Here is a 25,627-nt window from a genome sequence, read left to right on the forward strand (position 1 = left end):
GGGAGGATCCTGGAGGAATTTCTATTGAGGGGCTTCATCAGCTTTGCCTTTATTTATAAAAGCCCGTCATGGCAATCAAGAGTGTCACGATGCACCCTTTACATTGCACTTCAAAAGAATCCAATACAACAATAGAGGATATTGTAAAATTCTTTCCGGTTTTCATTCGCTTAACCGTTTGTGAAGAAAGTGACCATATTTGGTAACTTCAGCATTTCTTATTATCTCGTTGAGAGGGTTAAAACCAACAGCTCAGGCTACTAAATTAGGTCGAAATAAACATTTGTATTTCATTGGCATGCCAAAAAGTCTCACAAAGACTCTTACCTCTTAAAAAAGGGGGTTAAATTAAAATAACTAAAATGGATACATTTGGGAGAGTAAAAAAAAAGTGTAAAGGTAAAACATTTAAATTGGCGAAGATTAAAAGAAAAAACAGCCCATAAGTATAAAAGAGTCCAAATGAATTTAACACCTAACATGAAACATGCCAGCATCATTCAGAAATGCTTTAAAAGCCAAAATTGGTGAAAGAAAAGGAATGTCTAAAGTTGCTTAACCTAAAATAGCTGAAACAGCTTAAATCAAAAGTTAAAAAACACAAAGCAAGCAATCGCTAATAGACTGAAATGGCTGGCGCACCAAAGATTGCTAAAATAGCGGTAAAAAACCAAACCCAAAACAAAACAAACAAACTGTTACTTTTTTTTTAATGGTTGGTTCTGGGTGTGTTTACACAACAAGTGAAATCTTTTCGCTTCATGAAAACAAAGTCCGTAAACAGCAGAAACCCTTTCCTCTAGGGCCACTAGTGGATGCTGTTTTTAACGTAATAAAACCACTTGTGTATGCACACAGACAATGGCATGCATTCATTATGAAAGAATCCTTTTTGAGCACGAGTAAGACAATGTAATGCTTTAGTGACACTCGGCCTGCTTCCGTTATATAGTTGAGAGTCACGGTAACAGCAATCCAACTTGAGCGTGTCTGTGTACTCCTATTGTTGATGATTATAAAGTTAGGGTTAGGGTTAGGGTTATTGTTCTCTGTGCGCATGTGTCTGTGGTTTCATTACAAAAAAAAACCCAACAGCGCTCACTTGTGGTCTGGCATGCTAACTACGCCATTTCCTCCATTTCCTCCATTTCTCTGTAAACGGACATCGTTTCCAAAACAAAAAAGCAAAAAAATGTTTTTGCTTGAAACGTTAGACCTTAGATTCATGCTGTGTTGTTCTTAATGAGTAACACAAACCACTCCTGACAGTCCAGATGCTTCGTTAATGTTCAGATTTTAGAATAATCTTGTGGGCTCAGTGTCCGAGATGCTAAGCAAACAGTGCAGATCTCTGCACGCCTGGAAGGCTTCAGCGTCTCTGAGCGCTGCGTCTCTGGCAGGGGTCACCCTCCGTTGGCATTCATTCTTTTCTTGAGCTGCAGTTGCTGCCCGCCACAGATTTATAACAAAAGCACAGCGAGCATCTCCATGACATCACATGCCACGATAATCGCCTCCCTCCACCCACATTCACTGGGGGGGGGGGGCTTTGACCTAAATATAGGTGTTTGCTGTCTCTCCCATTGCACCTTATAAAAGCGGTACGGGCCAACGCCTTGTAATTGTCTTTCATTGTTGTGTGGCCGGGACAGTTGTCGGCCTCACTGGTTGGGTCTCACCTTCTGTCTGGGTGGTGGAGACATCAGCAGGTCTTCTGTAGTCACACAGAGGTAAGACTTGATGTTGCTCGAGACGACTGACTGTCACCCTGCTGACACTGAACCTTTCGGTCCACACAGAAGCTGTGAAGTTGCAGAGATGAGTTCGGACGCTGAGATGAGCGTGTTCGGCGAGGCGGCGCCCTACCTGAGGAGGCCCGAGCGGGAGAGGATCGAAGCCCAAAACAGGCCCTTCGATGCCAAAACCTCGGTGTACGTGGTGGATCCCAAGGAGCTGTTCGTTAAAGGCACCCTGCAAAGCAAAGACGGGGGCAAAGCAACCGTCAAAACTCAAGCAGGGCAGGTACTTCAAACCTTTATCCAGCAACGGTGACTTTTTGTGGCGCTTCTTCCTGTTTCTTGCCATCTAACACTTATACACTGATGACACCGACAGAACACACCATGACAAAAAACTTTGAGAAAGGTGCAGGATGTGTAGGATTCCTGTAGACTTTCAGAAAAGAAACGAAAAGAAAAGAAAATGCCCGATTAGTTCACTTACTCCCACTCGTTGCACTCATTGCCTTGCGGATCTTTAGTTCCTCTGTATTGGCTCTGAGAAGCCTTCCTTAAAATGATATGTTGAACAATTTACATCACAATATCTTTTTAATCTAATTTTTTATTTCATTTTTATTTACTCGCCACGCTAAAAATGGTTAAAATGGCTACAACTGCTAAAGTTCCTACGAAAAATAGGTCTACAAACCTGAAAGAAGATGTATGGAAAAAAAACAGCTGGATTGGCTAAAAAAAGAAATCAAAGAAAAGTAAAAGTTTGAAATTTTTAAGATTGGAGCGAAAGCAGGTCAGACAGTAAAAACAGTGAAAATGGCAAACATGAAGAGAAAAACGAGCTGAAACATCCGGAATGTACGTTTAGCAAACAATTTTATAAACTGCGTAATCTTTTATGATTAAACGTGTTTTGTTGCTGCAGAAGAATTTTATTTGCTGGAAAGAGACAAAAATAGCATTGTGTTATGGGTAAGGTTGCAGAACCCTGGTCTAGCTCATTTTCAGGGAAGTATTTCCAGAATCCAATAGCCACAATAGACATACAACAGATATATTGCATGTGATATACTTTATTACAGAGTAGTAGGCATCATAAATGAATTCACAAAATTGTGAGTGATTTTGCTCTGACATATATGTCTCACGTCGGATCCCGACACGTTTGGGAAGTGCTGATTGAGTCACATTTACTGTTTATAATGTAGTACAGTCATGCTCAAGAGGTGCAAATTTCTAGAAAAATATTAAAAAAAAAAGAGCCTAAAATTGTCTTCAATACCATACCTTGGGATTAGATTTACAATTTTCAATGAGCGCCCTGCGAAGGGTTAATTCAGTCCTCTATCCAGTGTCTCCACATGGTGCCCTCGATGAAGGTCTCTCTTCTCCATCCGAAGGTCGTTACCGTGAAGGATGACGAAGTCTTCCCCATGAACCCGCCCAAGTTCGACAAGATCGAGGACATGGCCATGATGACCCACCTGAACGAGGCCGCCGTGCTGTTCAACCTCAAAGAGCGTTACGCAGCGTGGATGATCTATGTAAGTAATGCTGACTGACTGCAATACTGACCGACCTTCGAGAGAAGCATCCGGAGTTTGATGGATGTCGCGGGAAAGGAGCTTTCTTTCGTGCCAGGACTGATTTTTATTTCCCCGGATAGGATAAAGAAGCAGCTTAGGGAGGAGTTGTTTGGTTCTTCTCGCACCAGCAGGACTGTTTTCTGGAATGAACCTGATTCTTACAGTTGCAGAGCTTTGTTTGGAAATGGTTCTAATCAACAATACAGTCCAGCTGGAACCCATGGATTAACGATTCCCATTTGTTCCAGTTAACATCAGACTTTCAAATGGCGCTATGTACTGTTGGTTATCGCTGGACTGGATCCTCACTGAGGTTTCAGAGTGAGACAGTTTGATTAAATCTTCTCAACACATTTTTTTCATCATCTTTGGAGGTGCTTATATCATTAAACAATTATTTCCCCAGTGTCGTGTAATCCTGATGGTAAAAGAAAATAATCAAAAAAGAAGGATCTGGCTGAACAAGCCACGACCTGCATTTAATATTTTAAAATGCTGTAAAGCTGAGTGTTAACTTTCAACATTTAGGACCCCCAGGATTCCTCTTGGCTGGGAAACACAGACTAGAACTGCCCGGTTGTCAATATGGCCAGCAGGCAATGGGATTTTATTTATGCAAGGTGAGCCGCAAGGTTTTACGGACACAGTTTGTACAGACGGACGACGATCACTATTGGATCAACTAATTTCCGGTGACTCTCAACTCTAAAACTACCAAGTCCCCGGAGGATATGGAACGAAAGTCCTGACTCTCCGGAAGCAAACATTGTTGTTCTTGTCCATCTACTACGGCGCAGGAGCAGACTTTCTGCCGTCTGCACGGAATGTTTTCAAAAAGTTGCACTTTCCTCCGTTTACACAGAGACCGAGTCCAATTGTTTTCATGAAGTTCAGGCCAACTGCCTCCATACGTCTGCTGTCTAAATGATAACTCCCTTCTCTTTCTCCATTGCAGACCTACTCTGGGCTGTTCTGTGTCACTGTGAACCCCTACAAGGGGCTCCCGGTGTACAACCACGAAGTGGTGGTCGCCTACCGAGGCAAAAAGCGCCAGGAGGCCCCACCACACATCTTCTCCATCTCCGACAACGCCTACCAGTCCATGCTGACTGGTGAGCTACGTCCACAAAATATCGGGTGTGATCTTCTCATGCAAATCTCTAAAATGATTCTGGTGTTATTGTGTTCCAGACAGGGAAAACCAGTCCATCCTCATCACGTAAGCTGCATGTAGAGTCACAGGCTACAATCAAGCCTTTATAGTTCTTCTTCAGAAAGATTTTTTTAACCGTTTTGCTGCTTCGCAGCGGAGAATCCGGTGCGGGGAAGACTGTCAATACCAAACGTGTCATCCAGTACTTTGCGACAATCGCAGGGTCCGCAGACAGGAAAAAAGAGGCGGCATCCGCTGGAAAATTACAGGTAATTTGGAAATCGCAAAATGATTCCTGTCAAAGAATTGGTTCTTTCCCCTTCTAGCTTTTCCTTCCATTGTTCGTTCTGTCACTGCAGGGGAATCTGGAGGATCAGATCATTTCTGCCAACCCTTTGCTGGAAGCTTTTGGGAACGCGAAGACTGTCAGAAATGACAACTCTTCACGATTTGTGAGTGGAAAGCGAGATTGAAACACTCTTAACCTTATAAAGTCTCATTTTTATCAACAATTTCCTTGCTGTAGGGCAAATTCATCAGAATCCACTTTGGAACGTCGGGAAAACTGGCGTCCGCTGATATCGAAACTTGTGAGTGGAAACATCATTGGGATATATTCATTTTTCGAACAGAAAATCGAGATAATCTTCCTTGTTTTGGACAGACTTGCTGGAAAAATCCAGGGTAACGTTTCAACTGTCCGCAGAGAGGAGTTACCATATTTTCTACCAGATCATGTCGAACAAGAAGCCAGAGCTTATTGGTAACCAGAAAGCCAAATGATATATACTGGGTTGGGTATGAAGAGTTCAAACTAATCTTACTTTCATTTCCAGAAACTCTCCTCATCACCACCAACCCATACGACTTCCCATTCGTGAGCCAGGGGGAGATCAGCGTGGCCAGTATTGTCGACAGCGACGAACTGATGGCCACCGATGTAATGAAGTCACGGTTTCTGCTGTTTTGTTTACCGTCACAGCCAAGTATTGACACATTTCAATAAAAACGACAAGTCAGCATGTCAAAGGCGTTAAAAAAAAATGAAAAAAAAATGGAAGAAGCTCTCCGTGGTGGACTTTCTGACCGTTTCACGGTTTACCCGCTCAGCGTTAGCTGGGTGAGCATCTTTAGCCGTTTTAACTTTTGTAGCCTATCCGTTAACTGATTCAGCTGTTTAGCCATTTCAGCTGTTTCACCTGTTTTTGTTCCATTCTTGACCATTTCAAATATTTTGGCTCCTTTTCGCTTCCTCTTTTTTTTTTTTTAGGTATCTAACAATTTTAGCAGTTTGTAGCCTTTTTAACCATTTTAGCCGGGAGAGACTGTTTGAAAATAAGCCAGGTATGCAAATACAATTGCCAAAAAAAAAGCTAATAATAGAATGAAGATTGTTCTCCATATGAAGCTTCAGAGAGCCAATACAGGGGCGCCATGTTTCCTTCGTACGTCCATCAGCATTGTTTTGTCGTGCCTCCAGAGCGCCATCAATACTCTGGGCTTCACCGTAGAAGAGAGGATCGGCATCTACAAGCTAACGGGTGCTGTGATGCATTATGGGAATATGAAGTTCAAGCAGAAGCAGAGAGAGGAGCAAGCGGAGCCGGACGGGACAGAAGGTCGGTTCACCTTCGGGCGTCACGGTGGAGTAGTGGTTAGCACTCTCTCCTTATAACAAGATGGCTATAAGTTTAAGTATGGAGTTTGTTTACTCCCACGGTTTCGGGTGTTCCTTGTTTAATATTTAAAATTTGCCATATTTGTACTTTTTCTCTTACTAACGTATAAATCAGATGTTCTTTTCTTTTGGTTTTATTGTTTTGTCTCAGGATTTTTCTCAATGATTCTCAATGATTTTTGCTCAACATCCAATCCTGAAGTTGGTCTCCCCTGTTCATTTTATTATACATTTTTCACAATCAAAGCATATTATAATTTTTCTGACACCACCTCATTAACAAGCCCCTCAAATCGTACTCTAAACTTAAAGCCTTAGGAACAAGTTTATCCACTTTAAATCAAATTCATGGCCATTTTAAAGAGTCAAAGCATAAATCCAGTTGATATTATAACCATCCCTGATTTATGTCTTTGGGATTTTCTAGTTTAAGGAGTCCGGGTTTGTTTTGAAGAGTTAGACTTTAGTTTGGGAAAAAAATCTTATCATAGTGAAGATGCTAAAGGGGTGAATCTTTCCATTCCTTTTTACTGTTTCCTGCTTTTGGTTTTGTGTTGATGCAAATATGTTTTAAGCTTTTTGAACTTCTCATCCATCTTTGGCCATTTTCTTCCGTCAGTGGCCGACAAATCGGCTTATCTGATGGGCCTGAACTCTGCGGACCTGCTAAAAGCTTTGTGCTACCCCCGAGTGAAGGTCGGGAACGAGTATGTGACCAAGAGCCAGACGGTTCAGCAGGTAACACCTCCCGTGTTGATGCAGCACTTAAAAATCAAAGAAACAAAACTGCTTTTCCTCGAGTTTGTTCGTCTGTTCTTAAAGCCAAAGGTGATGCATACCTGCTGGGGGATGTTTTCATAGTTGTCATGACTTAATATTCCACAATATAGACAAGAAAAGCTACTTTTATATGAACATATATTGTTATGCCTTTATTCAGATTTTTGAACTCTGATACCCACAACGTTTTTGAAAAGGGCTTAAAATCAACAACCTCATGTCTATTTCTATGAACCCGTTTACACGTTTACCTCAGACAGTCTGGATCTAGTGGAGTCCAGGTCTGTTATAGAAAATTCAATATTATTTAGGGGGCTTTTTTAATTTTCTACTCTGTACTTGCTCATTTCGGCTTTCACGCTTGCTTGATTTGACGCAACAGCCAATCACAGACCTGTCACATACACTCTGCATGCTATTTAAAAAAAGAAAGAAAAGAAGCTTTAAGTCATTATCAAGAGTTCAGATTGTTTCATTTTCTAGGTGTACAACTCCATTGGCGCTTTGGCGAAATCCGTCTACGAGAAAATGTTTCTGTGGATGGTCCTCCGCATCAATCAGATGCTGGACACCAAGCAACCCAGGCAGTTCTTTATTGGAGTTCTGGACATCGCTGGGTTTGAGATTTTTGATGTAAGTCTGCCAAATTTATTTTATTTTTCTCTATTGTGAACAACCTGGTCGCGCTTGACAGCGACTCGATCGCTCTGCAGTATAACAGTCTGGAGCAGCTGTGCATCAATTTCACCAACGAGAAGCTGCAGCAGTTCTTCAACCACCACATGTTCGTGCTGGAGCAGGAAGAGTATAAGAAGGAAGGCATCGAGTGGGAGTTCATCGACTTCGGGATGGATCTGGCGGCTTGTATCGAGCTCATTGAAAAGGTTTGTGCAGCCAAGGAATTATATCTATTAACAGTTCAACACTGATTAGAAAACACTTATATTGGGTCTGTAATTTCACAGCAGTTACCCTAAACATCAATACTGGCCTAGTAAATACTTCTTCTGCACATGTGAGAATAGATGGACAATAACTAAAATACGGTACTCGCCATTGGTAATGTTTATATTTTATTCTCTGCGCATGTGTGTGGTTTCATTACAAAAACAACCAACAGCACCCACTAGTGGCCCTACATGCTAACGACATTGTCTTTAAGGTTTCTGCCGTTTCTGTGTAAAGGCAAAACGTTTCAGAAACAAAAACGATGCATTTTCATTTGTATGTAAATAGTCCTGTAGTTAAAAGTCAGAAGAAGCCACACCCTCCAATGGCAAAACCAACTTCAACTTCAAAGTTGGTGAAAATTGGTCAGATGAATAAAAAAATGACACAGAATTTAATGACCCTTTTGGTTGTCACCATTTTTGATGTCCTGATCTTGGCCCACCTGCAGTATCTCTGTAGACCACCACTGTACTGGAGCTCATACTCTGGGAATCACTGGATTAGTGTGTGCAGATAAGATCTCATTGCAGGTGGACACAGAATAAAAAAAAATTAAAAATGTGCTGACTCATTCTCTTCAACAGCCAATGGGCATCTTTTCCATCCTTGAAGAGGAGTGTATGTTCCCCAAGGCATCCGACACCACCTTCAAGAACAAGCTGTACGACCAACATCTGGGAAAATCCAGCAACTTTCAGAAGCCCAAGCCTGTCAAAGGCAAGGCCGAGGCTCACTTCTCGCTGGTGCACTACGCCGGCACCGTGGACTACAGCATCACCGGCTGGTTGGACAAAAACAAGGACCCGCTGAATGAGACAGTGGTCCAGCTCTACCAAAAAGCTGGCCTCAAACTTCTGGCTTTCCTCTATTCAAACTATTCTTCATCCGACGGTAGGGATATGTGAAGTTTGCGTATTTTCAGTGTGTAAATTTTCAGCTTTTTAATGTCGATAAGAAACATTTCCTTTGTCAGAAGTCGGAGGTGCTGGTGGGACCGGCGCTGCTGCTAAGAAAGCAGCAAAGAAGAAAGGATCGTCTTTCCAGACGGTGTCGGCGCTCTTCAGGGTAACTATGTACTAATGTTGGATGGTCATACGTTTATGAAGATAAAGAAAACAGGAAAAGAATAAACCACACTCATCCTCAACAGGAGAACCTGGGAAAGCTCATGACAAATCTCAAAAGCACCCATCCTCACTTTGTTCGGTGCCTGATCCCAAATGAAACCAAAACCCCAGGTAGTACCTTGACATAAACACTTAAATCGCTCCGTGGTGCATAAAACAGCTCCGTCTCACTGAAGCTTTGGAAAACTTTTAGGCATCATGGAACACCATCTGGTTATCCATCAGCTGCGGTGTAACGGTGTGTTGGAAGGAATCAGAATCTGCAGGAAGGGTTTTCCCAGCAGGATCCTGTACGGAGATTTCAAGCAAAGGTCAGCTGCTAATATTACTTTGTATGCAAGTTTAAATGAAAAGTCTCAAACTGGGTGTTTTTCTTGCAGGTACAAAGTACTGAACGCTAGCGTGATCCCGGAAGGACAATTTATTGACAACAAGAAAGCTTCAGAGAAGCTCTTGAGTTCCATCGATGTTGATCACACGCAGTATAAGTTCGGACACACCAAGGTAATTGTTCCTCAAGACTGCTGATATTTGGAGTTGAAAACCCAATTTGGAGGGCCATTAGATGGTTTGATAATCAAGAAAACTTCAGATGTGTGAAGCTCTGTCAGACGAAGGTTTGGGAGATTGTTGGAAAGTCATTCTGCTGACAATGCAAAAAAAAAGACTTTTATTTGAGAGACTGTTAATTTGACATAAAAGCAATTTTGCTGGATGAGACATCATGCTGTCTAGTTCAAGGGTCTTCAATCAGACACTGAACCCCAAACTGCCTGGGTGTATGCAGTATGAGACTGAGTGGTTGGTGATGGTCGGAGGGGTCGATGTTTACCACCATTGAGCATGGAGGGAATGAATAATCAAATGCAAAGCGTCTTTGAGTGTCCAGAAAAACTCTATATAAAACACATGCATTATTATTAAATGACTTAAAAAGAAATAAATAAATAAAACAACTTCAATGGCTAAAATTGCCAAAATAGTTAAAATGATCAAACTCATCAAACATGGCTGAAAAGAGTTTTTAAAAATGTCCCAAATTGCTTCAAATGGCTGAATGAAAAGGTAAATCAGACAAAAAGCTTCAGCGGCTAAAATTGCTAAGAACTTCTAAAAGGGTAACACAGCAAAAATACCTAAAACAGCCAGAATAATTAAATGTCAAAAATCCACTGAAAATGGAAAAAGAAATAGGTATAAATAGTTAAAACTAAAACATGTCTAACTAGAAGGAGCAAAAACTGTTGTTTTAGTTCTAAAGGTTGAAAACAGCTGACCATTTCAGCGAAGCGCAGCCGGTTGTATGAAAGCTCGAGAAATACTCTTTCTTTGAGAGTTTTATATTCCTGTCTCCTGAAGGTGTTCTTCAAAGCTGGACTCTTGGGTCTACTGGAGGAGATGAGGGATGAACGATTAGCCTCTCTCATCACCATCACTCAAGCTTTGTGTCGAGGCTTTCTCAGAAGGAAGGAGTTTCACAAAATGATGGCGAGCAGGTAATCAATAAGTTAACCAATCCTTGTGTTAGTACAACAAATACTGCCGATCAGTCAAACCCGGATCCTCTTCACGTTCCAGAGAGTCCATTTATATCATCCAGTACAACATTCGCTCCTTCATGAATGTGAAACACTGGCCATGGATGAAACTCTACTTCAAAATCAAGCCGCTCTTAAGGAGCGCAGAGACGGAGAAGGAGATGGCCTTGATGAAAGTGGAGTTTGCTAAATGCAAGGAGGATTTAAGCAAAGCTGAAGCGAAGAGGAAGGAGCTGGAAGCCAAGATGGTTTCCCTGATTCAAGAGAAGAACGACCTGTGCCTGCAGATTCAATCTGTAAGGCCAGAAGAATATAAGAGTGTATCTCACAAGTCGAGGCTCTATGAATGAAACTGGTGCTTTTGACTCGACAGGAGAGTGAGAGTCTGGCAGATGCAGAAGAACGATGCGAAGGGCTGATAAAGAATAAGATCCTACTGGAGGCGAAGGCCAAGGAGTTCAGCGAGCGGCTGGAGGACGAAGAGGACCTGAACGCCGAGCTCACGGCCAAAAAGAGGAAGCTGGAGGACGAGTGCTCCGAGCTGAAGAAAGACATCGACGACTTGGAGCTCACTCTCGCTAAAGTGGAAAAGGAGAAGCACGCCACTGAAAACAAGGTCTATCTCCCGAACGCCAAAAATGACGACTCAAGCATCTGCCGAAGCTTTAATTTCTGTTTTTCTCACTCAGGTGAAGAATTTGACAGAAGAAATGTCATGTCTTGATGACACCATTGCTAAGTTGTCCAAGGAGAAGTTAGCCCTCCAAGAGGCTCACCAGCAGACGCTGGACGACCTGCAGGCGGAGGAGGACAAAGTCAACATTCTGTCCAAAGCCAAGATCAAGCTGGAGCAGCAAGTTGACGATGTAAGTTTAGTACCAGACGTCTACGAAGCCTCAATGAAAGTTTCCTGTTTTCACTTGAAAATGTTCTTTTTGTCGCACAGCAAACAATTTGTCCAAAGAGACTCTCACCTTTTACCAAGAAGAGTTTCCAACGTCTTTAAAAAAAAAAAAAAAGAATGTTAACTCAAGAATAGTGGGTCCAAATGAATTGTAGTTGACAGAAAGTAGGGAAAAAAGTTTTTGTTTGTCATAAAGGTAGCAGACATCTGGTCTACACAAACTACTATGAAATCATTTCATGTATATTTGACAAAAGGAATGCCAATGTGAATGTCTTAGCTCGAGGGCTCTCTTGAACAAGAGAAGAAAGTCCGCATGGATATCGAGAGGGCCAAAAGAAAGCTGGAAGGTGACCTGAAGTTAAGCCAAGAATCCATGATGGATTTGGAGAACGGACAGCAGCAGCTGGAGGAACGCCTCAAAAAGTACGTTTCTGGGTTCTTTATGGTCTCAGGCTCATGATGGTGGCTTTTTCTCACCTGGTTTTGGTTTCGTGCAACAGAAAAGACTTTGAGTTCAGCAAACTGGTTTCCAAAATCGAGGATGAGCAGAACATGGCCGCGCAATCTCAGAAAAAGATCAAGGAGCTTCAGGTACTTCAAACACTTTGATGTTTGCCGAACATTTAAGTCTAATCTATACTTCGTGGAAACGTATGACCAGAACTTCCAGGGCAAGAGACTCACTGAGCATTCTTCGGTTCCTGTTGGCTTCGTCAGGCTCGTACCGAGGCGCTCGAGGAGGAGACTGAAGTGGAACGCGTCGCCCGAGCCAAAGTGGAGAAGCAACGCGCCGATCTCACCAGGGAGCTGGAGGAGATCAGCGAGAGGCTGGAGGAGGCCGGCGGCGCCACCGCGGCGCAGGTGGACATGAACAAGAAGCGGGAGGCGGAGTTTCAGAAACTGAGACGCGACCTGGAGGAGTCCACGCTCCACCACGAGGCCGTCACCGCCGCGCTGAGGAAGAAGCACGCCGACAGCGCGGCCGAGCTGGGAGAGCAGATCGACAACCTGCAGAGGGTCAAACAGAAGCTGGAGAAGGAGAAGAGCGAGTGCAAGATGGAGATTGACGACTTGTCCAGCAACGTCGAGGTCACGGTCAAGGCAAAGGTACACTCAGCTTTCAATTCGTAAATTGATTGGATGGAAGCAACATGGTTGAGACCTGTTCATGGTTGGTGTTGGTATTTTCTACCGTTGAGTGGGAACAGTCGGTAGTTCTCTTTAGTTCAGAGAAGTTCCAACGCAGTGGTCTGGTCATATCAAGTTTTTAGGTCTTCATACTCTTGTTTCCAATATCTGCTACTGATCAAATAGTTGCAGTATTTCATGTCAACGATCTTTGCAGACTAATTACGAGAAGCTGTGTCACTCTCTGGAGGACCAGCTGAGTGAATACAAGACCAAACACGACGAGAACGCTCACCTCATCACCGAACTCAACGCTCAAAGGGCGCGACTCCAGAACGAGAATGGTATGCGGCTCGCTGAGAAGATTTCGATCGCTCTCCGTGTTCTCGCTTCATTTTCTGACGCTCTCTTGAACAGGGGAGTTTTCTCGTCTCCTCGAGGAGAAAGAAGCGATCCTCTCGCAGATGTCGAGGGCCAAGCTCGCTTTCACTCAGCAGATAGAGGAGCTGAAGAGGCAGGTGGAAGAAGAAACTAAGGTCTGCCCCGTTGCGTCACTCTGTACCAAGGATTGTGGGATTAGTAAGATAAACCAGTGGCGTTAAAGTCCGAATGAAGTGATTATTCTGCCTCAATTGATCAAATTATTTCCACAGTTCAAAAGCAACAATCTCTCTTTTTTTTCCAAGGCTAAGATTGGCCTAGCCCACTCCCTGCAGTCTGCCCGTCACGACTGTGATCTGCTGAGGGAGCAGTTCGAGGAGGAGCAGGAGGCCAAGGCTGAGCTCCAGAGAGCCATGTCCAAGGCCAACTGCGAGGTGGCTCAGTGGAGAACCAAGTACGAGACCGACGCCATCCAACGCACCGACGAACTGGAGGAGGCCAAGTAGGAGTTATTCTCAATTCTCCAAATTTGAGAAATCCACTTGTTGCAAGTCTAAGTTCAAATCATCTGGGTGCAGTTTAATAAGTCCAGGTGTCGGATTTTGTTTAAAGAATACAGGTCAACATGTTTACAATCCCGTTGGAATCTAAACAGAAGAATTTAAGTCCATCCAAAAGAGTCAGTTGTTTTTTTTGTTTTTTAAAGATTCCCGGGACTAATTTCAAGAGCAATACATCTAATTTCAGGTGCGACTTCATGAGTCCACATGTTTTTGACAGTCTAGACTGGATCTTGTTTAAAAGAGTCCAAGTTAACTTTTAAAACCAGTAGAAAGAGTCCAGATGTATTTTAAAGAATCCAGATGTAGTTTGAAGTTAATAAGTCTTTTGAAAAGACTAATGTCTGGATTGAAGAACCCAAGGCTCATCGTAAGAGTCTAGCTCTGCATGTTAAGAGCCAGGTACGTTTTAAAACAGTTGAGGTAGAGATAAAGTTGGAAATATTGTAATTTAAAGCGTTAACGCGTCCAGGCCTCAGAGTCTGAATTTCTTTTATTGGAAGACATTCGGTTCTGGTTTGAGACCCATTCTTTCCAAATCTCCAGGAAAAAGCTGGCTCAGCGTTTGCAGGAGGCGGAGGAGGCCACCGAGGCCGTGAACGCCAAGTGTTCGTCTCTGGAGAAGACCAAGCAGAGGCTGCAGGGCGAGGTGGAGGACCTCATGGCCGACGTGGACCGAGCCAACGCTCAGGCGGCGGTGCTGGACAAAAAGCAGAGGAGCTTTGATAAGGTGACGAAAAAAAAAATAATAATTGCGTGAGTTTGAAGGAACCTCCTGACCCGTGGTGGTCTTGGTGTCGCGTGCAGATTCTGTCCGAGTGGAAGCAGAAGTTCGAGGAGAGTCAGGCTGAGCTGGAGGGCTCGCAGAAAGAGTCTCGCTCTCTCAGCACCGAAATCTTCAAAATGAAGAATTCTTATGAGGAAGCCTTGGAGCATCTGGAAGTCCTCAAGCGCGAGAATAAAAACCTGCAACGTACACGTTTCACTCTTTACTCACTAAATTATAGTTTCAGTGTTTGCTTCAGTTTACAGCCAATTAAATCGTATACCTGTAATATTTATAGAGGAAATTTCTGATCTGACCGAACAACTTGGGGAGAACGGCAAAGTCATCCATGAGCTGGAGAAGACCAAGAAGCATGCTGAGACTGAGAAGACGGAGATCCAGAGCGCTCTCGAGGAAGCCGAGGTGAGACAGGAAACTGCCGTCATTGAGGCAACAACGGTTACAACTTCACTAACAAAGCCAAGTTATTGATGGGAAATTGGCTCATATATTTTAAAAAAAGACCGGTTGTTTGCCTTGTATGTCATAATATGCAAAATTCACTTTCTAATGGTTTTCCAAAAGTGATCCCCATACCTGGGAATACTTTTTACCTTTTCAGATGCTTTAACTTTTAAGTATTTTTGCTATAACCATATGAGCTGTTTCTATTTTGTATGAGGTTTCTTTTTACCGTTTTTAGTCATTTTCAGTGATTTAGCTCTTGTACATTGACTCTTTTTTTAGTTTGTAGCTATTTTAACTGTTATAAGCATTTTAGCAATAAAGCTGCTTTAGCCATTTCTGCTGTTTTAGATATTTGATATTTTAGCAATTTCAGCCATTTCATTTATTTAACCATTTTTTTCTCTCTATTCTGTTATTGGTATTTAAAAAAACTTTTTTCTTTTTTAGGAATTTCTGTCTAAGAAATATTTCATGAATATTTATGTAGATGTAATTCTCTGTGAGAGCTTCTTGGTGCCACTACAGAGGAGCCTCGTGTGGCTTCGTCGCCACAGGTTGAAGACCCCTGCTGTGTCTGATGATCATCTCTGACCCCTGTTGGTTCTGCAGGCCTCTCTGGAACACGAGGAATCCAAAATCCTGCGTATCCAACTGGAGCTGACGCAGGTGAAGGGAGAAGTGGACCGCAGGCTGGCCGAGAAGGACGAGGAGCTCGAGCAGACGAAACGCAACCACGTGCGCATCGTGGAGACGATGCAGTCCGCTCTGGACGCCGAGATACGCAGCAAGAACGACGCCATGAGGATCAGGAAGAAGATGGAGAGCGACCTCAACGAGATGGAGATCCAGCTGAGTCATGCTAACCGGCAGGCGGCCGAGGCCCAGAAGCAGCTGAGGAACCTGCAGAGCCACCTCAAGGTGAAGTCTCGTTCTGAGCCATCGTCCAAGGCGAAAGGCGAAAGGCCTCGTTTTCCATTTTTGTTTCAGAAAAGTTTCATGTTTACAAGACAATGTTTTGGCTTCAGACTTGGACAACCTGTGTTGTTGCTTTCTGCAGGAGCAAACCCTCCACCTGGACGAGGCCCTGCGGAGCCAGGAGGACCTGAAGGAGCAGGCGGCCATGATGGAGCGCAGGAACGCGCTGATGCTGGCCGAGGTGGAGGAGCTCCGAGCCGCTCTGGAGCAGTCAGAACGAAGCCGAAAGCTCGCAGAAGGAGAGCTCGCTGACGCCAGCGAGAGAGTCGGACTTCTGCATTCTCAGGTGAGATTGAATTTTATGAAACAAGCTCGTCTTTACTTCGGTCTGTGCTGAAGTTCAGTGCTTCTACAGTATGTTGGTGCTTATTGTGACCAACCAGTTGAAATCACGGTTCAACTTGTAAGCTTCTTTTCTGAGCCAAAAACAAACCAGATGGTCATCTAAAGTCAATTATTGCCAATTTGTTGAGCATTATACATGAAACACTGTTGGAAATAATGTTTTCATGCACTGTGAATTCATTTAAACTCAAAGTGACAGAATTAGTAATATGAAAGAAAAGTGTCATTATCACAAATAAACAAAATAGTTCAGACTTAGTGGACAGATCCTGTAGGGTTATGAAGAAATCTGATAGAGCTTCCTAATCGCAAAGAATTGTGGGTAGAATCTGATGGAAAAACAAAACGTAGCCCAGTGACATGTAATGTAAATTAGGGGCAAGAGAAAGAGCACTGCTATTTAACAGTTTTTGCCATTTTAGCTGTCTCCTTCTCCTTCTCCTTCTCCTTCTTCTTCTTCTTCTTCTTCTTCTTCTTCTTCTTCTTCTTCTTCTTCTTCTTCTTCTTCTTCATCTTCTTCTTCTTCTTCTTCTCCTTCTTCTTCTTCTTCAGCTTTACTTCTCACTGAAATGAAATATTTTACGTCTACTATTATCTAATTTATATTTTTGTTGAAACATGACCCTCTAAAGCTGTGTGCAGTTTTCCCGACTGATTTTGTTTTTCCTCCCAATCCTCTTCATTCCGCTCTGTTTCCCTGCAGAACTCCAGTTTGCTGAACTCCAAGAGGAAGCTGGATGCAGATGTGAGCCAGCTGCAGGGAGAAATGGAGGAGGCCATCCAGGAAGCTCGCAACGCTGAGGAGAAGGCCAAGAAGGCCATCACAGATGTACGCGTCACCGTAACAGGATCCATTGACCAGCTTTGTTTGAGATTGTTCATTCCCTTCGTTTTGTCGCGCGCAGGCCGCCATGATGGCCGAGGAGCTGAAGAAGGAGCAGGACACCAGCAGCCACCTGGAGAGGATGAAGAAGAACCTGGAGGCGTCCGTCAAGGACCTGCAGCACCGCCTGGACGAGGCCGAGAGCCTGGCTCTGAAGGGGGGCAAGAAGCAGCTGCAGAAGCTGGAAGCGCGGGTATCGCCGGGGCTCAGGCGGGCGAATCATCCGCCACGTAGTGAAAAACCCAACTCCAACTGACGCGGAGTCTCTCCGCAGGTTCGTGAGCTGGAGGGGGAAGTGGACAGCGAGCAGAGGAGAGCTGCCGACGCCGTCAAAGGCGCGAGGAAATACGAGAGGCGGGTGAAGGAGCTCTCCTACCGAACGGAGGAGGACAAGAAGACGGTGCTGCGGCTGCAGGACCTGGTGGACAAGCTGCAGCTCAAAGTCAAGGCCTACAAACGGCAGAACGAAGAGGCCGTAAGAGCTTCACCCAGTCTCAGAACGCTCCTTGCCCCTCCGTCGTCCCCCGGCTGACTCTGGGCTCTGTTTCTGCAGGAGGAGCAGGCCAACGTGCATCTGGCAAAGCTGAGGAAGGTGCAGCACGAGCTGGAGGAGGCGCAGGAGCGCGCCGACATCGCCGAGTCCCAGGTCAACAAGTTGAGGACTAAAAGTCGCGAATTCGGAAAGGTAACACTGGATTCATCCTCTCCGACGTCAGGTTTACCTTCCCTTTATGTAGATCTACGTTAAGTAAGCCACAATGAGTTAATTGGAATTTTTCCTTTTCATTTTTTAAGAAGAAATCATAATGAACAAAAAGAAGTGAATATGTAGTAAATGATAATGTTATTTACACGTTAAAACCCTGAAAAAATGTACATGATTTTGTTACGCAAACACATATAATTCTATTTATTGATTCATTTGAATTAAAACATTCTGCTTGTTCTTATTTATATGGGACTTATTGTGTTTATTCACCTCTAATTATTTAGCTATGTTTTAAAATACACTAATTTCATATGGTCCAAATCATCAGGAAGTCACAGTTGTACCAAAAATCTACTATTTTTATAAGGTAAACAAAGAAAGTATGGACAATCGTGTATAATGGCTCCTACGCGTATCATGTTTGCGTTTGTTGTTTCAGAAAGGTTTCGCGTTTACACGGTAACGTTTTGAAAACGACGTCCGTTCACACGGAAACGGCAGAAATGCTGAAACTTGGTGCAGTTTTTCTGATTGGCCACGAGTGGGTGTGGTTGTTGCGCACATGCGCGCAGAGAACAAAACACTATTAACTATGGCTGTGGTGCACGCAGTAAAAGCGTTTTCCACCGAGATCGGAGTTGGAGCATTTTCAGAACTTTACGTTTTCACTGGTTTCCATGGAGAGTTGGAGCGTTTTCGAAAAGTTCCCCCTTGGAGTCCTTTTCAAAACTTTGCATTTTTAGCAATGCTCAACACGGTTCTCATTCAAACAGACCCCCAAAGTGCTACAATCGTTTTGCGATTTACCTGAAAACGTCATGGAAACGGTTTGCTGAAGTCGCTGATCGTCCCACCCTTTAATTAAAAAAACACGTCGTCTCGACATTTATTTGTCAGATGTTTCGACGTGCTCACTGTGGATTGTCTGAATCGTCCCTCTTTTCTTGCCCTCTCCTTTTCCAGGCTGCTGATTCGGAGTAAACCTCGCACTGATCCTCACATCCTTCATTATCACGAGTAGAAACTCGACAAAACGACTTTGCTGTGTTGCTTTGCTGTGGAGATTGTAACCCAATAAAGGTTGTGAAGCATGACTCTTGTCAGTCTGTCTTTTTTCTGAATTCATGTCATCAGTGTCGTATCTTATCGTAAATTAAAAGCATAGTATCAGTACGAGCTGGAGGAGCTAATGCAGGTACAATACCAGCATCAGTTTGATTCAATCGAATTGGACAGAAATGCACCCAATCTGGCAACGCTGCCTGTCCACAGTTAACTGGGACGTTCTTACCCACCAGACAGCTGCACTTCTTGTCAGTGGCCAGGGGGAGGCAGCAGAAAGCCTTTTATTCCTGCCTTCAACTCCTCTTACTGCACCTCAGTGTCTTGTACTTCTCATCTGCTTGCCTTGCACCTATAAACTGTTCATGCGTCTTGACTTTACAGAGGTTTGCAGGTAGATTGTTCAGATACATTTTTTTAAATGTGCAGGGAATTTTTTTTAAATAATTTTGAAGACTTTCAATGAGATTCATGCACCCTCTATTTGATATAATTAAAGGTTATGGTATAAGGATTGGGGTAAATGCTATCACTTTATAAAAGTGCTAAAAAAAGAAACGTACTGCTTCCACTGTCATGTGGTGGCATGAAATCCTGCAGAGCATACAAGTTATTTGCAGTCTTATGCTGCTGTGACAAATAATGTACTTCATCGTACTTAATGATCGTTATATAAGCTGATCTGACTGGTTTCTGCTGGTTTTCAGTGAATGTGCACAGTGTTCATTTCATTTACATTTAAATCACAGCAGTGATTTAACGTTTAGAGAAATTCTTCATTTGTGAAATTGTATACTGTTTTCAATTTTTTTGTAGTGTTCAGTAAGATTCCTTTCTATATTTCGACTTTCATTCATTTTTCTTTCTTTCTAATTCCATTTCTTCAGTTTTACATATTTCCCCAAATATTTAGTTTTTATCCATTCTTCTACTTTTCTCTATCTATCTATCTATCTATCTATCTATCTATCTATCTATCTATCTATCTATCTATCTATCTATCTATCTATCTATCTATCTATCTATCTATCTATCTATCTATCTATCTATCTATCTATCTATCTATCAAACTCCAGTTTCCCTGAGTGTTGTGCTTTTGTTTTGAAAACACGCTTGGATGAAGGGATGTGCATTCGACAAGTTTTTCTTTTCCTCTTTGTTTCTTCCTTTTTGTCAATACTGTATATAATTTGTCTAAAAGTTTTTTTCTGATTCTGCTCATAACTTATTGTGAAACTGAGTGGTTTTATTCTGACACCTTTCCTTTTTAATAACGTTTTATGAAAAGTTCAAACACTTTTAAAATTTGTTTAAAATGTCTTTAGCTTTTTCATTATATCTTTTTGTGATTTTATCTACTATCTGTCTGTTTACCTGCTAAAATGATCAGTAGTAATTATGCTTTTTTTGTATAATATTGATAAATAAATAATTTTTAAAGAACTTCCGGTAAAAGTTCGAGTGCAGTGTTTTTACTCTGAAGGATTAGCTGTCTGACTTCCGGCCCCATCCCCTGTCCTTACAACGTGCAGCTTCACTGCCCCGCAGCGTGTAGGGAGCCAGAGCTTCGGGAGCGGAGCGTCCTGTCAGCGGCAGCCGGAGAAGGAGGACCTGTGCACGGACTTTACTCCACTCTCACCACGCCTCTACTCCGGAGGGTCTTGTCAGCCGGAGCAAGAGAACCTCTGCTCGGACTTAACTTCGCTGTCACACCTCTCCTCCTCCGGAGCTTCGGTACCGGAGCGTCCTGTCAGCCGGAGCCAGAGGACCTTTGCTCGGACTTAACTCCTCTGTCACCCCGCTCCTCCTCCGGGGCTTCGGGAGCAGGAGGACCTCTGCTCGGACTCTTGTCCCCTGTCACCCCGCTCCTCCTCCGGGAAAGTTTTCATCACGGAGCAGGAGGGAGTCCCCCACCCCCCACCTCCCACCTCCATCACTCCCCCCTCCGGGAGCGCCGACTGTCGGATTAGAACCCGAGCGATGTCCGGGGCGTACTGCCGGAGCTTGTACCGGTTCGGCGGGGAGCAGCACCAGCAGGGGCTGAGCTTCGAGGCCGGCGAGATCATCCAGGTGGTGCAGGCTCTGCCCGGAGGCTGGTGGGAAGGGGAGAAGGATGGAGCCCGGGGATGGTTCCCCTCCAGCTACGTGCAGGTTCTGGAGGTAATGCAAACTTTAGTTTTTTTCTTTCTTATTAATAATATTGCACTTTTCTTGAATGTGTGACACAGAGGCAGCATTCAGAAGGTTTCAATAGTTTCCCCGTGCTGTGTTGATGTGATTACCCTGCAGCTCCAAGCTTCCTCATTCTTCAGCACATTCCAGTCAAGCCCTCCTTAGCCCCTCACCACATACCACCACCCACCCTGCCTGGAGCCATAAGCGACCCCTACAGCCCCCACCACCCACCCAGCCCTGCCTGGAGCCATAAGTGGCCCCCGCAGCCCCCTTACCCACCTTGTTGAAGCACAGTGACCCTGGCAGCTCCCCACTGTCCACCCCACCCTGCCTGGAGCCACTAGTGCAACCTGTGCCCCTCCGGATCCCCACTCAACCATGCCTGGAGCCGCAAGTAGCCCCTACAACCTACGCCCCCACCACCACCACCACACCAGCTACCCCACCCTGTCTGGAGCCACAGTGGCCCCTTCCATTCCCTACACCCAAAATGTAGTTTTCCTGCCTGTCCATTAGTTGGTGCTGGTGATATCCTCTCAGGATCTGCTGTCTGTAAGAAATGTGTCTCCACCTATGCCGGTGATGTTGTAGTAAATGTTTGTAAACATTCATAGTTGTTTTACATGGACTCAGATATGCAGAAAAACTATCTGCCGTGACTGCACTTTACCCAGAGTGGTGCATTTTCAAAGGTGTCACTCTGAAATGGAATTTTCAGACATGAGAAACGCCATCGTCACGTGAAAGAACAGCCAAAACTTTACGGAAATTCACCCATTTTCAGAACTTATTTTGCCAAAGCAGCAGCAGTTATTCAGTTAACCTTACAGCGTTACCTTACAGCGATTGAATCGTTGGTTTGAGATTAAATTCTCTACGACAACGGAAATTAGTGTAACTAAATTCAAAAAAATTACAAAAACAACCAAACAGCGCCACTTCGTGGCCTGGCATGCTACCTACACCATTTTCAGTGCTTCTGCCTTTGCTGTCTGTACACAGAGGTTTTATGAAATGAACGAGGCGTTGTCACTTGGAAAGTTGTCGTGTAACCGAGGAGGCAGTTGTGAAAAGTTCCATTTTCAGTGACTTGTGTCAACGGGCGTCTGAAGCGCTCCAGACGTTTTGCCTCCGCTTGAAAAAGTTGTGTAAACTGGGCCAAAAATGCAGTTTTTCTACATTACTAGTGTCATAAATGGACTCGAGGTAACGATGAATTTGACTTTCTTGGTCCAGAAGAGGCGGCATGCCTCTTCTCTCTGTATGGGACTGATAAAACCAGCGGCCTCCGATCGTTTGACCTCACAGCAGTTTCCCATTCCCCCTCTGTGGGAGTCAGACTCCGGGCTGCAAAAAAAACAACTATAAAAATTCCATTTTTGATATATTTATAGTTATTTTAAACCTCCTGGTTTTCGTCTCGGTCTTTTCTCATCTGATTGGGATTGTTTTCTTCGCCTTTATGGTTCCAAAATTTTTTTTCCTTCCTGTGGTCATCTTTCAGCTGTAAACGTCATTCTCTCTGAGTTAAAACACCAAACATTTGCAGCTATTTTAGAATTGAAGTATTTCTCACCAGGACAGCGATCCCGTTTGACACACAGTTTGAAAAGAACAGGGGGGGGGGGGGTGAACACACTGAACCTGACAGACGGGAGCAGCCATTATCTGCTTTCTATTTTTTTTCTAATCCGCGTGGTAAACCTCGATGCGACGTGCGATGCGGCGACGCTCTCAGACGATCTAAACGCGCACGTGGATTCACCGCCGCTTGTGTTTGTAGTGTGCCGATCTTAACCGCCATCCCTCCTCGTGGGCCTCTGACGCTGAGATAAACCATCTAAAAATACCCAGTACAATACGAGGGAAGGGACACGGTGGTGAGAACTCTGCGGTCGCTAGTTGATTGACTTTGTTTGGTTAGTGTCGAAGTGTTTCTTGGCAGTCGGGTAGTAACAGCAGACCTGTCAGAACAGTTTACACCAGTTTGTTTTGTATAATAGCAGAAGAAAAAAAATAAAAAATCACATGAATCAAAGTGATATTGATCGAGATTCAAGAAATACTGACTTGTATTGAAATTCTTCTTATTAGCTGATCCCAAGCTGGTAGAGCTTGCAGTCAGATTTTCAACCTTCTGATCATTCTTTGTGCATCACGACGGTCTGTGGCCTTTTCAAAAACACAAGCAGCCTGTGTTTGAACGTCTCCAGACCTTGGAGGCTTCCAGTCAGACCTCAAAAACTCTCCAGTATCTCCTCCTGCTGCTGTGTTGAGCTTGTTCATTCAGTCTCGGCAGATGATTCTTGGGAAAAGGATTCAAAACGTTGTTCACACTTTGGCCCCCGTCAACACGACAACGTTTTCACGCGCAAACGCAAACTTTCGTTGAGTTTTGGGTGTCGGTTCACACAGCAGCAGCGGTGCTCGGAGTCTCTGAAAACCCAATTTTCAACACTCTGACTCCACCTCTGTGGAAACGGGGGGGAAAAACAAGCCAAAGCTGAGTGGGCTGAAACGATGGAAGAAAAGGAAGTTTTAAAGGAGCTAGATTTCTCTATGTTTCACGGAAAACATTTGAGATTTCTAACTATACATTGTGCTTTGGCTTGTCAAGTATCAAGTACTCTATGAAAACGACTGCTTCGGAGACGGGAACTTCGACGTACTCGATATGACTGTTTTCAGGAACGCCGTAGTTCACTTGTAATTTCACGCAGGAGGATTTACACGGACCGAAACTAGAAGTTTCCCTCCCCCCGGTTGCCTCTCGGATGTGTCACCCGTGCTGCAGGTTAATCAGCAGCGTCCTGGAAGTTCCCGCCGGACGGCACGGTGAGATGAGTAACGGCGAAACAAAAAGCCACTTCTGTATTTCCTCATTCTGGAAAGTCAGCTCAAGCTTCGGGCGGCGTCCGCCTCGCTCTCGTACTGGTAAAGAGCTGCGGGTTAATCACAGAGACGGGTGTTTGGGTCGCTCGGTGGAGATGTGATCAAGCCCCGTTGTGTTTTTCCAGCTCTGCGGCTTTGTTCTTACAAACAAGCTCCATTCTTCTGAGCACAATGGATCATTCACACTCTGGTTCAGCTGGTTTCTCCCTGACAAACACTTGATGCCACATTAAAGCTCCCCTACATTTGAAGGAGTAGAAGAAAAAAAAAATCCACGTTTTCCTCTCACAGCGATAAATCACTGAGTGCAGCTTGTGGTTTTGTCATTTAGCCCTTCCAGGAAGAGCCCGATTAGAACTCCTTGCAAACTCGATTTTTCAGTCCCCAAAACGTTGGCACCACCGTTTTCCCATTAGATCTTCAACAAGACCTCAGATGTTGTGAAATTTAATTATTTCACCCCCCCAAAAGAATTCTTGTTATTTTGAATCTGATGGAGCAGCTGAGTTGATGGATTGTGTTCACGTCGACGGAAATAATTCACTTCTGTATCAGACGGGGCGCTGTGATCACTGAAAGTCATTTCTGGGTGTGTTTCTCAGCCCACAAAAATGATATTCAGGACAGAATAAAACAGTTTTACAATGGAATTCCTTATTTCCTCGCTTGTGTGACCTTCCTTGATTTGTACTCTAAAACAAGTCAAGCTAAACACCTGCTGACTCCGATTCTCCATTCTTTTCAAGCCAAGAGCAGTTCCTGCTAAACCAGGTAAAAACGGTGGACGTAAGTGTTAAGATACATGCCAAGGTGGATCGCCGTCTCACCTTCCTGTAGCTCCCACTACTGGTTTGTGGGCACATGACAAATGAGCAACAATTTCTAAAACAATATTTGGTAAATATTTCTGGCGCCGACTACCGATCTCATTTTTTTTCGTCCACTGTAGAAGATGTACGGAGGGATCGTGAACCTGTTTTCTTTAGAAACGACGCGCTCGTAGACAAGGCCTTGTCGCATTTGGATTGGTCTAAAAGGAATTCATTACATTGGGATTCGGAGCTGTTTGGTTTCAACAAGCTTGCGGGAAAGAGTGAGGCTTGGCGGTGTCAGCGGTGACTGAAGCGGCCCGGCTTTGTGTTTCTTCTGCGATTACGGCAACAGGTCCAGAGCTTCCTGAGTCATAGCGACTCTGAGTCATTCAGCGATTGGCTAAGTCGTGCTGGCTTCTCCTATCCAGTAGAGAAAAATGAGTGAGTTAAAGCAGGAGGGATGACATTTCGGTGCTTTTTTCTTCTGATCGAGGTTTTTTTTATCAGCCACTGAACAACACGGGGTCACGGACCTGCTCTGTGAGCTAACCTCCCGCCGGAGGACAGTCTGGAGGTCACATCGTGGGGTTTGGACCTGTCTTTGGTGTTTCCCGGCAGATGTTCGAAGCTCCTCGCGAGTCTGGCTCTGTTGTTGTTGTTACTCCATCATTCCATTGAGTAATGCCTTACTCCCATCTTCCTTCTTTCTGCTGTCTCTGTGTCATTCAAGGTTACTTCAGGTTTTCAATAACATCGGTGGGGTTTTTCTTTAGAAAGGTTTTTTTTTTTATCTTTATGAAAGTTCAGAGGCAGATTGGGCCGAATAAAAGCTGCTGCCATGCAGCAATCTCCGTTTATTAGCAAGAACTACTAAACAAAGAATCACTTCCAAGATGGAAAGGATGCTTTTGGGAAGGGACGTCTTTGAGCGACACACAAACAGAGTTGAACTATCGGCTGTCGTCTGGTCTTTGCTTGTCGTCGGATCGACAGCGGCAGGTTTCTCGAAGACTCG

The 25,627-nt window shown here is 44.1% G+C and overlaps 2 protein-coding genes across 2 annotated transcripts in view; both read left to right on the forward strand.

Moving 5' to 3' along the window:
• The first annotated feature begins 1,587 nt into the window (after window positions 1–1,587).
• LOC308113534 (myosin heavy chain, skeletal muscle, adult-like) lies at window positions 1,588–18,764 on the forward strand. Its single transcript, XM_080469907.1, has 39 exons — window positions 1,588–1,730; window positions 1,800–2,022; window positions 3,137–3,280; window positions 4,278–4,434; window positions 4,514–4,541; window positions 4,630–4,744; window positions 4,835–4,927; window positions 5,002–5,065; window positions 5,140–5,238; window positions 5,312–5,415; window positions 5,956–6,094; window positions 6,773–6,891; window positions 7,417–7,566; window positions 7,647–7,817; window positions 8,469–8,775; window positions 8,858–8,949; window positions 9,035–9,122; window positions 9,205–9,322; window positions 9,392–9,515; window positions 10,371–10,507; window positions 10,590–10,845; window positions 10,923–11,165; window positions 11,239–11,415; window positions 11,734–11,879; window positions 11,957–12,047; window positions 12,174–12,563; window positions 12,802–12,928; window positions 13,002–13,120; window positions 13,271–13,467; window positions 14,072–14,255; window positions 14,333–14,498; window positions 14,590–14,714; window positions 15,369–15,677; window positions 15,817–16,020; window positions 16,783–16,908; window positions 16,985–17,155; window positions 17,237–17,437; window positions 17,516–17,647; window positions 18,635–18,764. The coding sequence occupies exons 2-39, from the start codon at window positions 1,819–1,821 to the stop codon at window positions 18,650–18,652; spliced, it is 5,835 nt and encodes a 1,944-aa protein (XP_080326033.1). The 5' UTR covers window positions 1,588–1,730; window positions 1,800–1,818; the 3' UTR covers window positions 18,653–18,764.
• A 1,513-nt stretch (window positions 18,765–20,277) lies between these two features.
• Window positions 20,278–25,627, forward strand: part of gas7b (growth arrest-specific 7b) — a 51,805-nt gene continuing 46,455 nt past the window's right edge. The window contains exon 1 of the mRNA XM_080469248.1: window positions 20,278–20,893. Within this exon, the coding sequence (XP_080325374.1) occupies window positions 20,714–20,893 (180 nt within the window). The 5' untranslated portion in view covers window positions 20,278–20,713. The remainder of the gene's footprint in view (window positions 20,894–25,627) is intronic.

Source organism: Lipophrys pholis (genome assembly GCF_963383615.2).
Source record: "Lipophrys pholis genome assembly, chromosome: 1".
Classification (NCBI taxonomy): domain Eukaryota; kingdom Metazoa; phylum Chordata; class Actinopteri; order Blenniiformes; family Blenniidae; genus Lipophrys; species Lipophrys pholis.